At 38.1% G+C, this 21,674-nt stretch overlaps 1 protein-coding gene across 1 annotated transcript in view; it reads right to left on the bottom strand.

The window, feature by feature from the left end:
* LOC135155120 (uncharacterized) overlaps positions 1-17,846 on the bottom strand; it is a 33,025-nt gene extending 15,179 nt beyond the window's left edge. The window contains exons 1-9 of the mRNA XM_064103826.1: positions 17,623-17,846; positions 11,847-11,926; positions 7,645-7,916; positions 6,790-7,036; positions 6,357-6,500; positions 5,519-5,581; positions 3,415-3,483; positions 2,635-2,826; positions 356-412 (exon numbers count right to left, since the gene is read on the bottom strand). Of these exons, the coding sequence (XP_063959896.1) occupies positions 356-412; positions 2,635-2,826; positions 3,415-3,483; positions 5,519-5,581; positions 6,357-6,500; positions 6,790-7,036; positions 7,645-7,916; positions 11,847-11,871 (1,069 nt within the window). The 5' untranslated portion in view covers positions 11,872-11,926; positions 17,623-17,846. The remainder of the gene's footprint in view (positions 1-355; positions 413-2,634; positions 2,827-3,414; positions 3,484-5,518; positions 5,582-6,356; positions 6,501-6,789; positions 7,037-7,644; positions 7,917-11,846; positions 11,927-17,622) is intronic.
* Between the last annotated feature and the right edge of the window lie 3,828 nt (positions 17,847-21,674).

Genomic DNA, 21,674 nt, shown 5'->3' with positions numbered 1-21,674 from the left:
AATTTTCATGATTTTTTAAAACTGTAATATTTTTTTTAATTTGTATTCATCTACTCCTTACACACATATTTCTCTATATATTTTTGAATTATCTTTTGTTTTTTTTTGGAAGGGGGGGGGGGCAGGAAGTAGTCCTTTTACATATTGTTAGTTTGGTAATAAATCTGACAAGAATATCACATTTTATCCTATTACATTGCATCCATTATCCCTTCAATTAATGACGAATAGGAAAAAAACTTTAGAGATAGAGAGATATAGTTTGGTTATTTTTTTCAGTAACATTTTGATAAATTGTTAGTCTAGTATTTGAAGTGTTAACGGGAGTATCACATGCATTCAGCATTCAGCTCACCTATCAACCCCTCCGCCCAATCTTGTACATCTTCAAACCACGTGCACACCACAGGGTCTGAACCAAAAAAACAGAAGAGAAGAACACAGCATTAGGTTCTCTACAAAGCATGAGAGACGGAGAGACATGCTGACAAGCAGATTAAAATCCTACACCTGGGACCTATCTTACAAAGAGTTACGATTAATCCAATCAATAGCAACTGTATGGATATCCATCAATGTCCTATTTTTTCTACAGGAAATTTGCCTAATGCCTGTTGTAAACAAAGAGAAGCACAGTGAATTTTCAACAACAATAAAATGAATGAATGAATATACATCATAGTAAATATTTTGAACAAACATGCATAGTAGATGTTGACGTTGCTGACCATCCATAGCTGTGATTGATTGGATCAATCGCAACTCTTTGTAAGATGGGGCCCAGGGATGTGTTTTATAAAACATGTTAAAATAACAAATTTGCAGTTTTAAAGCTACTGAGATCATTCGATTTCATTGGCTGATGGTAGAATTGTTATGGAAATTCTGCACCTTTTATTATAACAATTCTTTTATGAAGCAGGACCAAGGACTCTATCTCGTCCAGTCTGGCCCACTGATCTGAAGACTACATGTACATGTAGCTGCATTGGTGTTCCTAAGATGGCAGGCACCGGCTTTAGTCCATGCCGCTTGACCGCCTATCCAGTAAGTATACAGATCAGTAGATCATTGACCAATCACATGATGTGTGGAGGCCTTTAGATTAAGCTCTTGGGGATGGATTGGCATGGGGGGGTATTGTGTGTCTCCCTATATGCCTGTGGGGGGTATTGTGTGTCTCCATCTATGCCTGTGTGTACTGTATGCATGATTGCTTTGTGGTAAGTATATACAAGGTTATGTGAGGCTGATTCTGTGTCAAATTTAGAATAATCTATGGCTGGCAGATCTAGGCAAAATTTTCATTATACTATAAAGTGCAAAAATTTTGATGATGGGCAAGTGTTCACATGCAATTTTCATTGATAAGACTAAAAAAAAGTCTGAAATAAGGCATTTACAATGAGGTAAGAAAATATTGTATATTATCATTTTTTTATTGAATTCAATTAAAAGTAAAGTATATATAATGCAAATATGAAAATGAAGCTCATAAATATCTAACAGGATTAAGTGTAAAGAAGAGAATGAGTCATGCAATTTGTGAAAACACAAACAAGGTTGAAATTCTATATTTAAAAAAAAAACATCTATTAAACTCTATAACATACAGCGAAAATACAGCACATTTACAAAAAGATCAACAAAATATACCCATAACCAAAAATAGGCAATACATTAGCTTGCATGCAAACCAAAAACAATGCTAAGAAATACATCCTAAAGCTTACTGACTTCCACTCTTTGAACCAAAATGCGAGAGTGCTTGTCAAAATCATATTTGAGATTTTTGGGTACTAACCATATATTTTAATTGACTTTTCAGCATCTATGGAGTGATTGTGTATTTGACTCAGTGCGGGAATAAACATTGTGTGACGTGAGAATTATGCTAAGAAAGACATCCTAAAGCTTCTTGACTTCCACTCTTTGGACCAAAATGCAAGACTACTTGTCAAACTGTTAAGTACATCTTAAATCAGCGCTAGATTTGGGATCTTTTTGGTACTAACCATGTACTATTAACTGGCTTCTTATGTGACTCAGTGCAGGGATGATCATTGTGTGATGTGAAACAGCCAACTTCATATTTTGATGAGGTTGTTACGGAAGGTAACATGGGGAGCATTTCGTGAAGATTTTTGTCAGTGATTCTCACCAACAGTCGATCCCAGCTACTGGAAATCATTGCATCTGATTGGCTGACAAATTTCTTCGTTAAAATGCTCCCCTGGAGAACATTTCATAAAAGGTCAGACGTTTTACCTGACAAGACCTCTTTTATCAGACGATTGCCATGGTAAAAGTGCTTCTCAGCCAATCAAAATCAAGTAAGTTGTCAGATGTGACGACTTGTAAGATGACAAGTGTCGATGAAATGCTCCCCTGGAATATCCCTATCACCAAACCCCATGGGCCCAGTTCATAATGGACAAACAGCAACTGTTGTAACTTTGCCATGATGGCAACTATCATGGTAATGGGGCTCAACAGCCGACCAAAATCCAGGTTACCAGTTACGATGGTGGCAAAATTACAAATGTAAGTCTTGATGAAACTCTTGAACAGCTACAGTAAAGAGCTGTTGAAATAATGCAATTTAATCGCAAGGGGCTTTGGCAAATTAGGTACCTGGTGCAGCCTCTGTGTCTCCAAGGTCATCATCTGAATCAGCTTTCAGAGACCAGGTGGTATGCTTGCTGCTGCCGCTACCGGCCAACCTGATATCATCCTCCTCCTCCTCGTCATTGTCCAGTAGGACCAAGTCTTCAGAATCTTTCTTCGGGGTACCTGGAGCCTTTGAAGGTTTGGTGGATTTGATAGCTGCAAGCAGAAATGAAAGAATATTCAGCTTTTTACAGTGATTTGAATGGACAGAGAAAAGGGACAAGAAATTCTTCAACCTCCTTCTTCTTGTCATTGTCACGGTGGACCAAGTCTTCAGAATCTTTCTTCGGGGTACCCGGACCCTTTGAAGATCTGGTGGACCTGACCAGTGTGCTTACATGTAGAATCTTTAGAAAAATTGAGGAAGAAAAGAAGAAGAAACTCAGTGTGGGCATTGCTTATATGTACAATCTTCACAAATATATATTTTAGGCAATTTTGAAGTATGTAAAAGATAGCCCCCTCCCCCCTCATCCGTTCTCTTCCCGAGATAATGGTAATAACCCTGTAAAGCTTAATACCACAGATACACTGTTCAATTATTGAAATCAATTTCACTGATGAGCTGCTTACCAGAAAGTTTAAAACACAATACAATGTTTAGTAAGTTTCAGTTTCAGTGATTACACCAATGATAGACCAGACTATCTCAATGATTACACTCAATTATGGGGTATAAGACTATCTTAGAAGTGGACCAACTGCTTGTAGGCCAAATGAATATAAACTGGGTGAAAGACTGACCTCTTTGTGTTGTTGAAGAACCTAGTCTTGACTTCCTACTTGCAGCTTTCTCTGTTGACGTATTAGGACCTGAAAAGGAATCAGTCACGGTATGTATTAAGGATAGTAACCTTGATATCTACATGTATCACAGAAAATAAATGGGTTTATGACGGTAAACTGCCGATTCGTCTATTGCCAACTCGTCCACTCATCACATGGTCTACCTTCATCTAGTCTAATGCCATTCTGTCCATCAACATTTTTTCTAACAGCCATTAGGTCCAATAACAACTTTGTCTAATCACCAGTTCGTCTATGACCATTTCGTCTTATAACCAGTTGGTCTAATATCCATTTTCTTTTCATTCATTTCTTGCAATTAACACTTTTAGTCCAACCAGACCAAATGGTATATGGACTAAATGGCCATTGGACCAACAGGTTATTAGACGAAATGGTAAATGGACGAAATGGCAATTAGACCACATGGATAGCGGACGAACTGATGGTAGACCAAGTGATAGTAGACGAGTTGGGAATTTGACAAATTGGCACTAGACCAAAAGGAAATAAACCATTTATTGACAATGACTTCTACACATGGCCTTTTGACAAAACCTTGTGACTTGGCTATAACAGGGATGCCAGTGGCAAATGGTCCCAGGGCCTGAACTTTTTATGTGCGCGAAGCGCACATGACGAGCGCGAAGTCCCATTCGGCCGGGGTCCAGGTCCCGCCCAAGGGCCCTGGAAGCTCTAGGGTTCTAAATGGTCTCTGATGCAATCTGAGCCTATTTTAGGGATCATTTTCCCAAAAATTTAGCTAAAGTTTTGGGCATTTTTTTATGTTGCAAAGCCTCAACTTACAATTAATTCATGAAAAAATAATCCGAGAGAAACGTTCCACTATTGTCTTTGTTCTCCAACCACTTCCACTGGAATTTGTTCTTGATTCCACTGTCTATTTGCTTAATGTTGGTTCCTCTTTCAACATCCATACTTGTTGAAAAATTATGATTAAATCCACAATCGAAACGGAGAATCAGCTCAGTAGAAAAACGTTAATTGAACGGGAGCGCGAAAACACTGTGTACAGCCGGTATAGGCATACACATCGCGCAGCGAATGCATGGCCATGCTACCCCATGCCACTATCGCATTGGTATTACACTAGACTCAAATACAGTCGTTTTATCAAAATTCAAAGTTACGTTCAGAATCCATACACGTTATAATGTACGGCGATCAGTCACCACCAATCACATACATACAGTGCAGTCTAGCAAAATAAGACCATATACACACACACGCACAAAAAACCTTGATTAAAACTAGCGTTTAACTGACCGGCTCGTACGAGTCTAATTCCATTATATCACAGGATTTTTTCTTGTACAATAGCTTAGGTACATATAACAGCCGTACGGAGCAAAGACATCTCAGTGAACGTTGACAGTTCTGTCCGGCCTAAGAAAACTCGACCAGCCGGAACTTAAGGTAAAAAAAATGAAAAAGCCGGAATTCCGGCTATAGCCGGAACTCTGGCATCCCTGCTATAACCCTCGTTGAGATGGGTAACTCGAGACTAGCGATCGAAGAAGAGAGTTGGCAAGACGGAGTGAATGTGCATTCAAGCGACTTCAGTCACGAGGCCTTTTGAAACCTGGCTTTCATACTTGCTGTAATTCAACATGCCATAGCACCCATCTCCATTGGCGATGCTGATGACGTCATGGGACCCCGTACATTCACTTCTCTGGTATGGGTTCATTGGTGCGAAATGTAACGCTCGCTGATTAGCCGCTACCTCACAAGTAGTGATCACGAGTGGGAAACAATGGTTTAACATAAGAGATCCAAGTCAGGTTTCTAAAGGCCCTGTGGCTGAGCTCTCATTCACCCAGCTTTTCGCGATTAGTCTTTTTACAGTCAAGGGCGGGGGGGGGGGTGATATAAACATATCATAACAGACACAGGGCCTTGTCTGAATGGCTACTCTAAACATGGGAGAGACAACATGGCCGGGTAAGATATATCTGTAAAATACCATGAGATGTCACCTCAAAGTATACAGTGCTATTAAAAAGGTATTATAATCATTATCATCTTGGGCAAAACTTACTTGTGTCAGTTTTGCTAATTGCTTTCTCCAGTAGGTCCTTGCCTTGCTTGACTGATTTTAAATCTAATGTAAGATACATCAATAAGAGAAGATAGAAATAAAATGAATGTAGCATGGGGTATGAGTAAATAAACCTCCTCAAATTCTTAAGATTCTTGCAGTGCAGTAATAAAGGGGACCCTTATAACCATTACAATATTCTTGGGAATTATTTTGTAGTGCTACTGATTAATCCTTAAGGTACTCTTTCCTGTGCTTGGGATTCACAGTTCCGCTATTTCTATTAAATACTTTATTAAGTTTTCTTTAAATCTTAATTCTCACTCGTGCCCATGCTATTTGTATGTCCTCAAACAAAAGCAGGCAATCAACAAGGCTTCAATGATGACCATTGGTGTCGCACGTATCATGAAACACACAAATCATTGCAGGAGCAATCGCCATGAAATCCCAAATCCAAGTTTGACTACAGAATTCGGTTTGGGTGCTGTTTTTTATGGTAATTTCTAACTAGGGAGCTTCAAGTATCCCTTACAAATGAAAATTTATGCATTGACATAGAAATGTACCTGGTGGGTGTTTCATAAAGCTGTTTGTAAGGTTGCGCACAACGGGAACATGTTCTTAGGTCATAAATCAATTATATAGGGATACCACATAGAACAAGAAAGGATCAGCAGTTGTGCGTAAAGTCATTCGTATCTTACAAACAGGTTTATGAAACACCCACCTGGCCCATCGTATAATCTATTCAAGGTGCGTTTATTGTTCTTTGGAAGCCCCCAGTTATGACAGTCGCAAGTTGCAGAGCTCTGAAGTCAAATTCATCTATACTTACATTCAGAAACATCAGCATTCATGTTGTACATGGAGGGGATGCCATAGCGGCTCTGATGGACATACTTCAGGTGACGACTCAAAAACTCAACAGATGTTAGAAGCTGGCCGCAGATGTTGCACAAGTGAGTGTCTCCGGTAGCAACTGGTGGGAAACGACGAAAATAGGATCCCAAAGGGGTCATTATACAAGTGATATCATTAATATTTAAAGAATAGCGGTCATTGTACATGTAGGGTCTGTGATATTAAACTATGTAGAAAATTCACTTGTCACATAAATATTAAACTAGCATGGCTTTCATCCAGCATATAAATCTTACATACATGTACATCATGTTATGCATTATATTAAAACTCGCTTCAAAAATGAAGTGTCAGATCTGAACTTGTAATTTGAAACAATGATTTTGATTATCAATGCAGTGGGCTACCTGTGGAAGGTTCCATCTCAATGCCCAACTTTCTCCCATACTCCTCTCCATAAAACGCCAAGAGTTCTGTTCCAGCCTTGATAGGTTTGTAGGCAATGTAGAAGATGTCTTCACCATCCTGGTACGACCTCAGGTTCTGGTCTACTTCCTTGCAGGCGCAGTTGACGTAGCGCATCCAATTGCTCTTGGCCTCGTCCCCGGCATCTATGCAATGGATGACCTCTCCTTGGCCTCCGTCACTTCTTATCTGGTATCAAAATTTAAAAGAGCAAACAGTACAAGTATGCATGAAAGTGATGGTAGGCAACAGAGTTGTACACTCTTAAAACCCACTTAAGCCCCAGCCACAAATAGACGGCGGACAACCCCCGCATCAAATCTGGAATGGAGAGATCCGTGTAGACGCCTTGGCATCCTTGGAGGACCATGGACGTCCATGAGGCCAATACAGCAGTTTTGTGGGAGGCCAAAAACATCCAGCATCATCTGTGGACTGTCATGTCGGCAGAGCAATCCAAGATGATCCATGTAGCTGCCGTGTTGATCTGTATTGACACCCTGTTGATCCGCGTAGACGACGTGCTCTGCCAGCATGGTCCGTGTAGGACAGTGTGTAGGAACGTGTAGTTGCCATGTGTACCGCTATCAACGACCTAAATTACCATAATTTAGACAAATTCCAAAGACCTTAGTAAAATGCAACATTTTTTCACTCACAATTTCAATTAGTAAATTTAATTTTCTATATTAGAGATTCTTCTTAAAATTAAATCTGAATACAAGGTATAAATAAGGAATTCCTTACTGTTATTCCCAACACTTCACTCTTGGAAAGATTTTCTTCAATCAACGTACCTCCCATGCATAGCCACTTTGGTAGCCAGTGATTTTGTCCACCTGCTCGCCTTGGTAGGGACCAAAACGTGTTCCTTCTTCAAAGTCTCTCCCTGCCCAGACACCCTGGCCAGCTCCTGAGATCCCGGAGTCACGCACCTCCAGTCCTTCAGGCAAGGTCTTGGTGGCTCGGCCAGGACCATTCTCAGATACAGCGGTATCAACGACAGTGCAGGTAACCTTTGGCTTGGTAGTCACTCTCTCAGGGATAAGATAAGCACTGACAGAAGTGCCTATAATGCAAAGGTCAACATTTTGTTACTAAAAACAAACTGAATTTTAAGATAAAACAAATGTAGTAAATTTCCTACATGTATCTAATAATATCCAGCTGTTTGGCCTTGTATCAAAATGCATTCTACACTACATGTAGCTCAGCCAGGCAGGACCTTCATGAAATACAGCGGTATCAATAACACTGCAGATGACCATTGGCTTGGTAGTTACTGTCTCAGGGATAAGATAAGCACAGGTAGAAGTGCCTACATGAAGAAGGAAACGGTTAACATTTTTTTTGTTATTATTAAAACAAACTTTGAATTTGAAGATAAAAACTTATTCCCTTTTCTAAGAATATCCCACTGTTTGGACTTGTAAAGTGTGTTTTACATGTATAGCTCCAATAGGACCCTCATCAGATATATCAGTATCAACGAGACTGCAAGTCACCCATGCTTGGCTTGAGAAAGACACTCTCAGGGATAAGACAGGCAATGATGGAAGTGCCTATACTGACAATTCCACATTTTGCTAAACAAACTGAAAATTCATTCCCTTATACAGTTGAGGCCAAAAGTTTACATACACCCATGAAATTCAGTGAAATCTGTTCGCTTGCCAAACATCGTAAAATTTACTATATCTTCAGAAATGAAAATAATACCATGACGAATTTGGTATCAAATGAAAGAGCATATTAAGCTCTTTTATATGTTCTGGATGCCGTTGCTATTAAAGTATATTTCAGGTGAAATTTTCTTTGAAGGAAAAAATTAATATTCATGCCAAATGTATTCTATTGTTTGTTTATTATATTTTTAAACGTTGTTTCATAGAAATATATAAATTCATATTACATTTTCTATCATGATACGTCACCACTGAACAAAAATTGTAATCTGAAATGTTTGTGTTGAGAAGTAACTAGCACAATTCTGCACAAATATGAAAGTTTTTATTTTTAATTTGTCTAAAATATGGAGATTCTTGGGGAAAAAATGACACCTAAATATTTTTCAGTTCCTGATGACAAAACAATGTGATGAAGGGGCATGACATACTAATTTGTTTGATATCAAATTCGTCATGATAGCACAAATATTTCATAAGATACAGTAAATCTTATGATGTTTGGCAAGTGTCAACTTTTGTTTGAATTTCCTGGGTGTATGTAAAATTCTGGCCTCAACTGTATCTACTCTTCAATGTGTGTTCTACACTAGCTCAGCTAAGACCCTGAATTAGGTGAAGTGGTTTGAACTACACTCTGTGTACTTTGGCTTGGTAGTCACTCACACAGGGATAAGATACATGTAGCTCTCATGGAATTGCACATAATGAAAAGGTCAACATTTATGTATCTTGCTTATTCCCTATAAAGATTTGGCCTTGTATCAAAGTGTACTGCACTAGACCAGCCAGGACCCTCTGATACAGCACTATCAATGACACTGTAGATGACCTTTGGCTTGGAAGTCACTCTCTCAGGGATATCAAGCACCAATGGAAGTGCCTATACCATGTAGGTCAACATTCATTTTGCTACCATACACTTACATACATGTACAATATGTGCAAAGTTTGTTAAGACAAGATCCTCCATTGTACTATCCCCAAAATCATGAGCTGTTTCATCCTTGTAATGGCATCAAAGTGTCTTCTACACTACTGCAAACTTAACATTTGAAGCCCTAGCAGTACACACGGACAAACTTAAGCTGTATAGTCAAATAAAATGACAGAAAAGTGCAAAATCTGCAGAAGCAAATGCTGTGTGAGAAGGGGCCTGTTGAATAAAGAGTTACAATGAAATGCAAATGAAAACGAAAATCAAACACAACTTAATTTTCAACCAATGAAACATACATACTAGGGAGTTTGCTTGCTTTCACGAGTTGCACTTAACAGCATACTCTTTCTGCAACGGGCCCCAACATTGGCATCTATAGTTCTTTTTTTTTTGGGGGGGGGGTAAACTAAAAAGGTGACATACTCCAACACTACATGTATGTAATATCCATGGAGCTGTTCATTTATTTTTGTTGTACCTTCCTGTATGTAACTGTCAAAAATATACCAAACACTATCAAGAAAGACAGAATTTATACTTTTAACGCTTGGACTTGCACTGCATTGCGGTAAAACTCTTGAACTCAACAAATTCTTATAAAATTCTCAAGAAAATCAAACAAGATAAGACATGATTACCCCTAGTACCCTAAAGAATGCAATTCAAGGAACATTGCTTGAATATTGACCTTCAGACCAACAGATGATTCCTGTTAAGCAAACAAGCAGTACAAAGATAGCTACAAAAGATACGAAAGTGTATATAAAGACAAAGACTAAAATGGCTATAAAACAGGAGTTGAAAGAATAGACAAGGGGCATGGAATTGATGCCTACATATTTATCAACAATAGCTGACTCAATAGTCAACACCACACAGAGCTATCACTGTAATTCAAATGATACAACTTATTGGTCAGTTCAGAGTCTGTGGAGTTGATGGCAATTTCTCAGGAATTTTAATAGGTGTTTCCCTCCCAGGTGGGAAATACTGGGAAAAACTTGTTAATGCTGTGAAGAAGACAATGCGATGTACAAAGATCCTGTAAATTCACATTCAGGAGGTTAATGTTTCAAAGGAACTTTCCTAGTTGTACATTAAAGTGTTGACTGGTTTAATTGACATTTAGTTTTGAGATAGTTGTAGATGTGTAGATCTGTTATTCGCCTTCCTTGTAGTTTTGTATTAAGTGATCGATGACCTCACTGACCCCCACCTTGCCCACAAGGCTGTTTCCTCAATTCTGATTCCCAGACATGCTAAGTCTCGGATCAAGTCTAATGCATCAGGCAGTGAGATTCCCTGACCACCTTTGATCACGACCTTCACAAACTCTCCAATGGCTGAGACCTACATATTACAACCTATTTCCATACACATTTCAGAGAGTTTCTTTTTAATATCTTTTGTTTCCATTCCTGAAACCCGAGCATTGGTGGTCTTTGACCTTAGCATACTGTAGATCTGTGAATTCTCTTTGTCCAGTACAATGTACCTCCCTTTAAGGTCACGAAAGATACTTGAAATACTGCATAAAAGATGCTAAAAAGGTTATATAAATGAGAAATGGATTCTATTCTGCTAGCTGAGTCACAAGCACTGCATACAGAAATCAGCCGGGTTTGGTTCGTGAGAGCATATGAGAAGAGCTCCTGGACATTGGGTCATTTGATTTACTTCCTAAACAACATTAAAAGAACTGGAAAGCTCACTAATTTGTAGTTCAGTAATTTGTGAACCTTTCCCTTTAATGCAGTGTTTGCCAGAGTGAGAACTGAGAAATACTGCCAGTAGCCAATACTGGTAAATACTGCTGCAATAATTTTTGAGGAAAATGTGAAAGTTGGAAAAGCAGGGAAATGCTATGAAATATACTTCTTGAATATATCCAGGTATTGCTTCCAAGTGTTTCTCAAGCACAGATGTGTACGTAGACTGGCATCCTGAGATGTAAATTGACACTATCTAGTATTACATGTAGATCTACTTCGTACATCTTTCCCAATGTGCATCAGAACAAATTTACATGTAGGTGACCTTGAAGTGTACATGTATGCAGACTTGTGTTCTCATTACTGACACCAATGGGGGGGGGAGTGTTTGATGTTGAAAGTGTCTGTACAGTGTACATGTAGCTGTGTCCTTTGGTACAGATACCAAAGGATTTTAAAGTTCCCAATTACTCTGAAAATATCCAATGGTAGGTCCATATAATAAATCTGTTTGACCAACCCCCGAATCTGAACAAATTTTTCTTTAATTTTGTTATCAATACTGTCCAATTACCCCAATGGAAGAGCCAACCAGGAAGGAAGATCATGAAATGGAGTCACAGGCAACTATAAAGCATAATTAGAGCAAGAGCTTCACTTACCTTGGTCCTCTTTCTCACTGTCCATACTTGTACAGATTCACATGCACTTCTAAGAGTTGTTCGATGTACATGTAGCTCATCTGCAACAGTGATCAGACAATGGGATCCATTAGGTTCATTGAATGTAAATTAGCTTGTCAAGTCACTACTAGACTCCAGAAGGATCAAATCAATGTTTGGATACATGTAGCATATCATTGGTCATTTTGGAGTCGGTTTTGTTGGAGTGACTGTATCCGAACTTTAAAGGCACCTTCAGAATAGATCAGGGTTTCTGTGACAACCCTAACGCAGGGCTCGACACTAGCGCCGGTCCGACGGTCCCAGACCGGTAAAAATCACTGTCGGGCCGGTAGATTTTCAGAAATAGCAAGATTTACTGATCCGACAAGACCAGTAAGAAAATATCATTGTCGGGCCGGTAATTTTTCCAAAAATAGCAAGATTTATGGGTCCGACATAAACAGTAATAAAAACCATTGTTGGGCCAGTAACTTTTCCAGAAATGGTCAAATTCACTAGTCCAACATAAACATAAAAAATATTCCATGACTCAAATTGCAAACCATTTTCCTCCCGTTAAATTTGGTCATTCACACACAGGATACACACAGAATGAATCGCATGCAATTTTTACTAGGGTAACATACAGTGTACACATGGCTAGCCAGCCACACAGCCCACATGGTGAATTTTCTACTGGCTGCACGAACGAAGCTTGGCGAAGCTTGGCAAACCTCTGGCAGAAATCTCTCACAGAACGGTAAAAATTCACATTTCACACTAATGAAAAGCTCTTATAATGTCCATATTTCCAAAAAATTGGGGTAACTGTCATTTGTAAGCAGTAAAAGGAGAAATTTTCACTTCTGTTTTAGTTCAAAGAGATCGGGTTTCGAGTGATATCGTCTGAATACATGATAGCCCCACATATGCATTTGTGTGTGTGTTGATACACTTGGTTTCTTTCGTAGCTATATCTTAATTGAGCCAAAAAGAAACTGATAATTTATTTATGATAGTTTTAGCTTTCTTCCTCTGTTTTCTTTCTATCTTTCTTTCCTTCTTTCTTTTCAATCTTTCTTTGTTTCTTCCCTCTCTTCTTTAATTTTTTTTGTTACTGTCTTTCTTTTTTAATTATTCTTTGTCTTTCGTTCATTCATTCTTTCTGTCCTTTTAACATTTTTCTCTATTTCTTTTTCTCTTTCTTTTTTGATTTCTTTCTTTCTTTTATTCTTGAGTCCATCCATCCTATATTTATCTCTTCTTTCTTTCTTCCTTTCCTTCTTTTTACCCTTTATTTCCTTCATTCTTTGTTTCTTTCTTCATTCCATCCATCCTTTCTTTACCATTTCTTGTTTTTTATTTCTTCCTTCTTTCAGCCCTTTCTCTCTTTCTTTCATTCATTCCTTCCTTTCTGTTCTTTCTTTTTTCCCTTCATTCCATCTATCCTTTTACCTTTTTTTTTTTTTTTTTTACTGCTTGCTTCCTTTCCTTTCTTCTTTCGTTCTTTTTTTCCCTCATTCCTTCCTTTCTTTGTCTTTCGGTCTTTCTTTTTTTTCTTACTTTCATCTATTTTACATTTTCTTTCTTTTTTCTATTGCTTGCTTGCTTCCTTCCTTCTTTCCTTCTATCTATCATTTTACCTTTCTTTATTTCTTCCTTCTTTCAATACTTTCTTTCTTTTTTCCTTCTTTCCATCTCTCCTTTTACCCTTTCTTTCTTTTTTTATTGCTTCTTTCCTTCTTTCTGTCTTTTGTTCTTTCTTTCTATATTGCTTGCTTCATTTCTTTCCTTCTTTCTTTTTTTCCTTCATTCCTTTATTTCTTCTTTTTCTTTTGTTCTTTCTTTCTTATTTTTGTTCTTTCTTTCCTTCCTTCCTTTCCCTCTTCAGTTCTTTCTTTTTTTCCTTCCTTCACATTTATCCTTTCTTTACCCTTTTTCTTCCTTTCTTTCTTTCTTTCTTTCTATCTTTTTTCCTTCTTTCCATCTTTCCTTATACCCTTTCTTTCTTATTTTATTGCTTCTTTCCTTTTTTCATTACTTTCTGTCTTTTGTTTTTTCTTTCTTTCCTTTTTTTCTTTTGTTCTTTTTTTCTTTCTTTCTTTTTCCTTCCTTCACATCTATCCTTTCTTTACCTTTTATTTGTTCTTCCTTCCTTTCTTTTATTATTTCTTCCTTTGTTTCTTTTTGTCTTGCTTTCTTTTTGTCTTTCATTCATTCCTTCATTTTTTTTGGGGGGGGGGGTAACAAGAAAGGACAGCAAAATAAACTCACGCCTTTTTTTAATGTTTTCTTTATTTTGGGGACCAGTAGATTTTAGGTTCGGACCAGTAAAAAATGGAAAAACTGGGTATCTACTGGTCCGACATGAATAGGTTGGACCAGTAGAAAAAAAGGGTTAGTGTGGAGCCCTGCCTAACGGTTACCCTTCCCTTGCTAATTATCCAAAAGAAAATTTTACAAAACAAGCAATAGTTTTCTGTTAAATTGAAATTAAGTAAAAAACAATATATGTAGTCCCATGTATAGAATTTCTTGTATGGTTTGGATTCTTCTATAAGGAGATGCGTAAGAAAAAAAATTGTGGCTAATTATGTTCCCCTTTTATATGAAATTCCATATGAGTTTTGATAGAAAAATTGGTCCAGATTTGAAATAGAGCCAATATATTTTTTTGGAAAATTTCCACTTTTGCTTGGAATTGCCCTTTACTATAAATGTGGGGGCCTCGTGGTCTAGTGGTTATGACTCTCGTCTTTCAATCTGAAGGAACATGGGCGGAAATCCCGAGGGGGCAGAATATCAAATGTCCCCCCTACTATGTCATTTTGACCTTGACCTTTGACCTTTTGAACTCAAAAGCTGTAGGATTCCTGGGATCCATGATGGTATCATACACACCAAATTATGTTTAACTGAAGTTAGAACTTTTACAAGAACTTCAGAAGGGTAAGATGAAGTCACTCTAACATTGACCTTTGACTTTTTGACCTCAAAATCAATAGGCTTCCTGGGATCCATGCTAGTATGAATACTACCAAATTATATGAGCATAGATAAAGTTAAACTACAGTTATTGCGTTTACAATGACTTCAGAAGATGATAACAAGTCACTGTGACCTTGACCTTTTGACCTCAAAATCGATATGCTTCCTGGGATCCATGCTACATGTACATGTAATATCATACACCTCAAATTATGAGCCTAGGATAAGTTCAACTAATGTTATCGGAATTCAGAAGGGTAATATGAAAACACATCACTGTGACCTTGACCTTTGGACAAAAATTGATAGGCTTCCTGGGATCCATGCTAGTAAACTATCAAACACCTCAAATTATATGAGCCTAGGATAAGTTCAACTAAAGTTATCGCGTTTACAAGGACTTCAGAAGGGTAAAATAAAAGCATGTCATTGTGACCTTGACCTTTGATCTTTTGACCTCAAAATCAATAGGCTTCCTGGGATCCATGCTATATCATACACACCAAATTATATTGAGCCTACATGTAGGTTAAGTTAAACTGAAGTTACCATGTTTACAAAGACTGCGGAAGTCTAAGATGAAAACATGTCACTGTGACCTTGACCTTTGGACTTAAAAATCAATAGGCTTCCTGGGATCTATGCTAGTATCATACAAACCAAATTATGTGAGCCTACATGTAGGTTAAGTCAAACTGAAGTTATCGCAAAAATACAAGGAAAAGTCAACGGACGGACACCGAGCGTGATACCACACGCCCTGTCTAGGACGGGTGTATAAAAAACGTACAAATGCCCTCAACTGATTGTGATTTTTTTCGTATGGTCACCTGACTCGATCAGCAGTCAGCCCCAAACCGTTCTGTGGCCCTCTTTCTCCCCCCCCCCTTCTTTTTTACTCCCTAAGATTACCAACTGCCCCCCCCCCCCTGATGCTGTGACACATCCTAATATGTCACCCTGTCTCACCCAACATGAACAACAATGAACAAGGAAGCAAAATGGGCTTTGCCACCACCCTGGCTCCAGAACATTGCTTAGCAGGAGTCCCCTTTTTGCCCCTGCAAGCCCCCCCCCCCCTGTTTTTTTTACGAACTTTTTCTCTCACTGTGTAACATTCTATTCAACTTCAGAATGGTCCTCTGGGAACTGCATTATACATGTACCTGTATGCATTTGGGAATCAGGATTTCTTTTTTTTTGGGGGGGGGGGCTACATTTCATAACATATACCTGAAGAAGGCCTATAGGCTTATTGCCTAAAAAGAAGGCTAAATAATACATATCTTAAGTCTGTAACATTTAATAGTTTGCAGTGAAAGGGGACTACCGGGGCACCTTATTTTATTTTTCAAGGCTCTTGCATGAATTTGGGGGTGAAATCACCCTGAGCCCAACCTAGAGTGTAGATGTATTTTTTTATTCAAATCCATGCTGGAATTGCCTTGTGAAAAGGCACTATGGAAGGTTTCCCCATTTTTACTTTTGAGCCATAAGAACCACCCCCCCCCCCCCCCGGGCCCCCCCCCCAAAAAAAAGGGTATTTTCCCAAAACATTCTTAAGGAAGAAATTTATGAATTTTCTTTAAGCCCCTCTCCCTCAAATTTATGGCAGTAGAGCTTTACATCTCCTCCATCATTGGTTTGGACTGTGATCTGGTGGGTATTTCATGATTTAGCTGTTTGGAAGTTAGGAGCGTGACTTTAAGAACGACTGGTGAACCTACTGTTCGTGCTATAATCACCGATGAACATTAAATGGTGAATATCATTTACCACAAGAAAGGATCACCAGTCAGCTCATAAGTCACCCTTAACTTAATACATGTAGCTTTATGAAACAACAGCCCCTGGGCAGCCGATATAGGCCAATAGATTCTGACATACTGGCTATCTGCATCTGCAGACCCATCATGGCATCAAATCGTGAGGGGCAAATGCACTAGGCCAGGGGATGGATATTGGATAGAGTGACATTTTGATGGGGTGGGGCACGTTTTTTTTTCTTGATTAAATTGCAGGGGAATTTTAGTTTCTATGACTCTTCTTTGACTTTCGTTTGTTTATTGACTTTAAATAGGCTTACTTGAATTATCCCTGTTCTGTTTATTTTCTTCCATTTATTTTCTTCATTTTAAAATACTTTTTCCCTTTTCATTTTTTCCCCTAAAAATCTAGTGTCCCCTATGACTCCATATGTGCAAAGCAAGGGCAAGGCCAGGCAAATATTTCAAGATCAAGAAAGGCCCAAAGGTTTTTTTTTTAATATAGGCCTATATTCTGAAAATGAACAATGTGGCCTGATACCAGTAAAAAAAAAATAATTTGGATGCTAACATTGAGTCACGGCAATTAACAACTGATCACAAACAATATTGCAATTAATTCCACAACACGTTTCACATGCACCTCCAGCTCCCTTCCACTCAGTTCACTCTTCATTAATATGATCTGGCACCACACCACATGCATCCATGCAGGCACAGCTCACTGGCACTGCTTTGCACTGACGACACCGAGCTGAACAATGACATTTGTCATTAGAAAGAGCAATCCATATGACACACGCAAATGGCCGAGCCCACACAATGCCACGGCCACTTCAATACACACACAACTGCTGCACAAAAACTAAACATGGCATTGCAATAGTACACGTACAACTACAAGTACAACACGCATATAGCAGCTCGCATTCGCATACATACTGCGTACAAAAATAGCCGACGAATCGGATCCCACATGGCTAACACCCAAAAATATCCAATTAATTTTGAATACTCACCGGCGATACGAAAAATTACTTTGCATCACGGCATCGGGGAAAGAACATGGCCATGCCAACGATCCAATTCCGGGATATTGAAGTCACTTGTAAAATCCGAAAATATCAGTACAAAAATGAATCGTCCATTTCGGATAGCGTACAAATCCTCCCCTTCTCGATGGTACGGCCGTGTATGCAATGCAATGCAGCGTGTCCAGCCAATCATTGGCCAGCAAGCGATGAGTCTTGAATGAAATGCGCATGCGCTATTCTCGTCTTGAGCTGCACTGGGCTTTGTCCTTCCTATTTTCAGTCGGTGATGATGCATGCACGTTGAGGTGGATAACCTTCAGCATTGCATGGCTAGAATATCCAATACACATACCGGTACCTTACTTATCGTCTGTGTGCAACGCACACTTCCCCGGTGAACTTTGCATATATATTATTCGAATGGATCTGGGCCGAGGGTTTCGTTGGGGAGGCGCAGACACTCTGGTAGATCAGACTGAGGCCCAGATACCTACATCAAACCTCCATGGGTAAAAACTCCTTGGTAAAACCATGAATAAAACATTACTTTTAGGGCGGATTGTCATTAGGCCTAATAGTACCTTCCAGTGCAGCTTGGTGGATTAAAATAGCTTATTGGGGATATGACTTCATCAGCAACATGAATTTTCTTTGGCCGGGGTCTTTGGCAATTACAAAATCCAGACTCTTTCTGACTGACAAAAGCCTAGCTAGTTCACTATTGCCAGGCCTATTCTATATAGCCGGTCGACTGTATTATATCAAGGATATACATATATACATATACACATATATACAGCACCATTTTTTGCCAAATATAAAATACTCACTATAGATCAAATTACCCACTGGGCCATTTTACCCGATATTACCCGGGTTGTAACAGGTAATAACGTAGTTATTACCACGGTAACACCAGTGGGTAGTAACGGGGAAATAGTAGACCAATCTTTCCCCATTATTACCCGGACCCGATATTACTCCATTTACCCAATATTACCCAGTATGATGTAACCGATATTTCCAGTTATTTTCATGATATTTATACCGCCCGATATTACTCTGTTTACCCAATATTACCCAATTAATGTCGGCTCATTAAAAAAACAATTAGTGTCATTAGGGTCATTGAAGCACATTTTTACAACTCCATACTCTAAGCCATATCATCTTATCCTATCCTAAAATCCTACATCCTAATCCTAATCCTATCCTACACCTATCCACCAAACCCTGTCATTTACTTCTATATATTGAGCGAGTATACAACACTTGACAAATTATGGTTAACAATTATTCAACCCTAAAACATTTTTCTAAAATTAATGTCATGATTATGACTAATATGATATATAAACTACACATTTTTCTGAAAATTTTCTGGGTGGAATCATTGCATAAACATAAACACATTAATTATTACAGCTATATTAGCTAAAATTTTGGCCATTTATTGTAGTAATGAATATTCATGAGTAACTAATATTCCCAGCATTTTCCTGATAGTACCATCTGATATTACTCCATTTACCCAATATTAATGGGTTCCGCATGGGTTGGAGGTCTCGTTTCCATCTGAGTCCTATCTGGGCACCATGTGGGTTCAAGTATATGTTTTCATCTGGGTTCCATGTGGGCCCATATGGGACCCAGATATCCCAGATAAGAACCGTATGTGATCCAGATACTTTGCTGTCTGGGAATGGAAGCGTTTCAACATTACCCATTACCCCTTATCAACCTGTTTGTAACTGGGTAAAATGTTGGTTTCATCAGGGTGATAACAGTAATTTTTTGGACTTTGAAAATTTCGCTGGGATTGCTGTAAGATTGCTCTTATTACTAAAGTTTGCAATGTTATAACCAATCAAAGTCATTCAACATTACCCTTATTACCCCTCATCACCCTGTTGTAACTAGGTAAATGTAGGTTTCATCAGGGTGATAACAGTAACAGGTATCAACAGGAATTATAATTTCGGTAATAACATGGTAATAACGGTAATATTTGGTGTTACTCAAATTTCCGGGTGATATTACCGGTAATAACCGGTAAAATTGGTAATCGGTAACAAATTGCCCAGTGGGTAATAATAAACAAACTGCTATATTTATGTATTCTTATTACAATAATCTCTTGCCAAACTTTCTTAATAAATATGTTTTGTACAAAATAAATCACTTACTGGTCGTCTAACCAGACAAGCGAATGATCTCTTTATTCCAAATTTCAAATACACATTTTCACGAAACACTATTCAATATGTCGGACCCAAACTTTGGAATTCTTTATCAAATGAACTCAAACATTCCCCCACACTCCTGTCTTTCAAACGGAAATATAAATTTTACCTTCTTACTCCTTAATGTAGTTTTATATTTGCCTCTCCCCCTTTATTCGTATTTTACTTTCTCTTGCTTTGTCTGGGGTTTTGAGGTCTAGTATCTTTTTTCTTTTTTTATCCATATGTAATTTGTGTATTCCATTTATTTCTTTCATTGGGGATTGACCTTGATAGATCAATATGGCCTTTGTCAATCCCCTCCACATTTTGATTATTCTATGTCTTTTTTATGTAATATATTGTAACTTTTTATATTTGTATTGTTTATTATCTATGTATGTATTCAATTGTAATTATATTGCATGTTTTTACTCAATATGTGGAAAATAAAATTGAATTGAATTGAATTGAGTTACCACTCCCGTGATTAGGCCTACAAATTTCTTATATAGTGCTGAAATGATCTATTCCAACTCTCATTGGCGCCATACATGCACCCATCTTTTTTTTTAAACTAAAATCTAATCTGATGTGTCTATATATATATATATATATATATATATATGAGTAAATTTCCCGCCCATTTCTGATTAATTATCTTTTCAGGCATCCATCCAGAAACCGAACCAAACTATATAGGCTAGCTAAATCACCGCGCCAGGGGTTTAATTGGTATAAGACTGGCAAGTAATATAATGCCTTTATTTTTCTTTCTCTAGCTCTTACGGCACCGCAACCTGAACTGTTGTTATGGGGGCCCTTTTCATCTGAAAGCCAACTATATATACTTTTCCATCGGATGGCAATTACTATGGTAATAGGGCTCAGAGAATTAAAATCAAACTTTTGGACTGTAGTTACCTAACTAAAAGACGACTTTCAAATTTTATTCAACTTAATTGTAGGCCTACGTAAAGAGTGCCTATATGTTTCCTATCCTATGATACGTAGTCCTGACTTTATCTTTTCAGTATGCCTATAATCAAGACGATTTTATGCATTGTAAACCCGGGGGGGGGGGTGCGGGAGGCAGTCAAATGTATTGCTGTACATGCGTGACCAAATTATTTCCAAACACCCCTAAACAAATTTTTAGCGGGCTTTACACATTTTGGCCCCTAAACAAATTGTCGCCAGAATACGACCCATAAACAAGATTTGTCTTGGGCCCGAACACTTTTTAGAAACGAGGAGGAAAAAGCCCCGGGGAAAAAGCTTGGGGAAAAACATATCCTAAACACGTTATTTGACCCCGCAATTGACCATTGACCATTCAGTCTTTCAAAACCACCTTTTAAATTTTTTTTGATTTTCATACCTTGCATGCGCGCCCGCGTCCAAAACTGAAACAAATTTAAAATACCCCTTTTAAACGCGTTTAAGGACGTTCCACAGTTAAAGTGAAATCCATGTCATTTTTACCAAACTTTGCACATAGATACTTTAGAACCTTAATATTCGAAATATGCAAAAATTAACATAGGTCCATGTGCTTGATTTTTTGCTATAGAGCTTCAAAGTTCACCCAAATTGATGTTCTTAAGAATTGCGCATTCAAAAGAATTTGGCATTTTTAGACCGCCCAAGTTTACTACAATGAGTTTAAACCTCCATTACTCATTCAAAATACATGAAAAAGTCATCAAATTTCGCAAGAGAGTTAATAATTGTATCATTATAATGGAGAATCTATTAATAGTGCTATTTGTTTGCAATTTTAAGTTTAACAGCACTGTCAGTTCTTAAAAATGG

This window comes from Lytechinus pictus, chromosome 8 (assembly GCF_037042905.1).
Source record: "Lytechinus pictus isolate F3 Inbred chromosome 8, Lp3.0, whole genome shotgun sequence".
Taxonomy (NCBI): domain Eukaryota; kingdom Metazoa; phylum Echinodermata; class Echinoidea; order Temnopleuroida; family Toxopneustidae; genus Lytechinus; species Lytechinus pictus.
The sequence above is the reverse complement of the archived record's forward strand: the minus strand, read 5'-3'. Positions and strand labels throughout refer to the sequence as shown.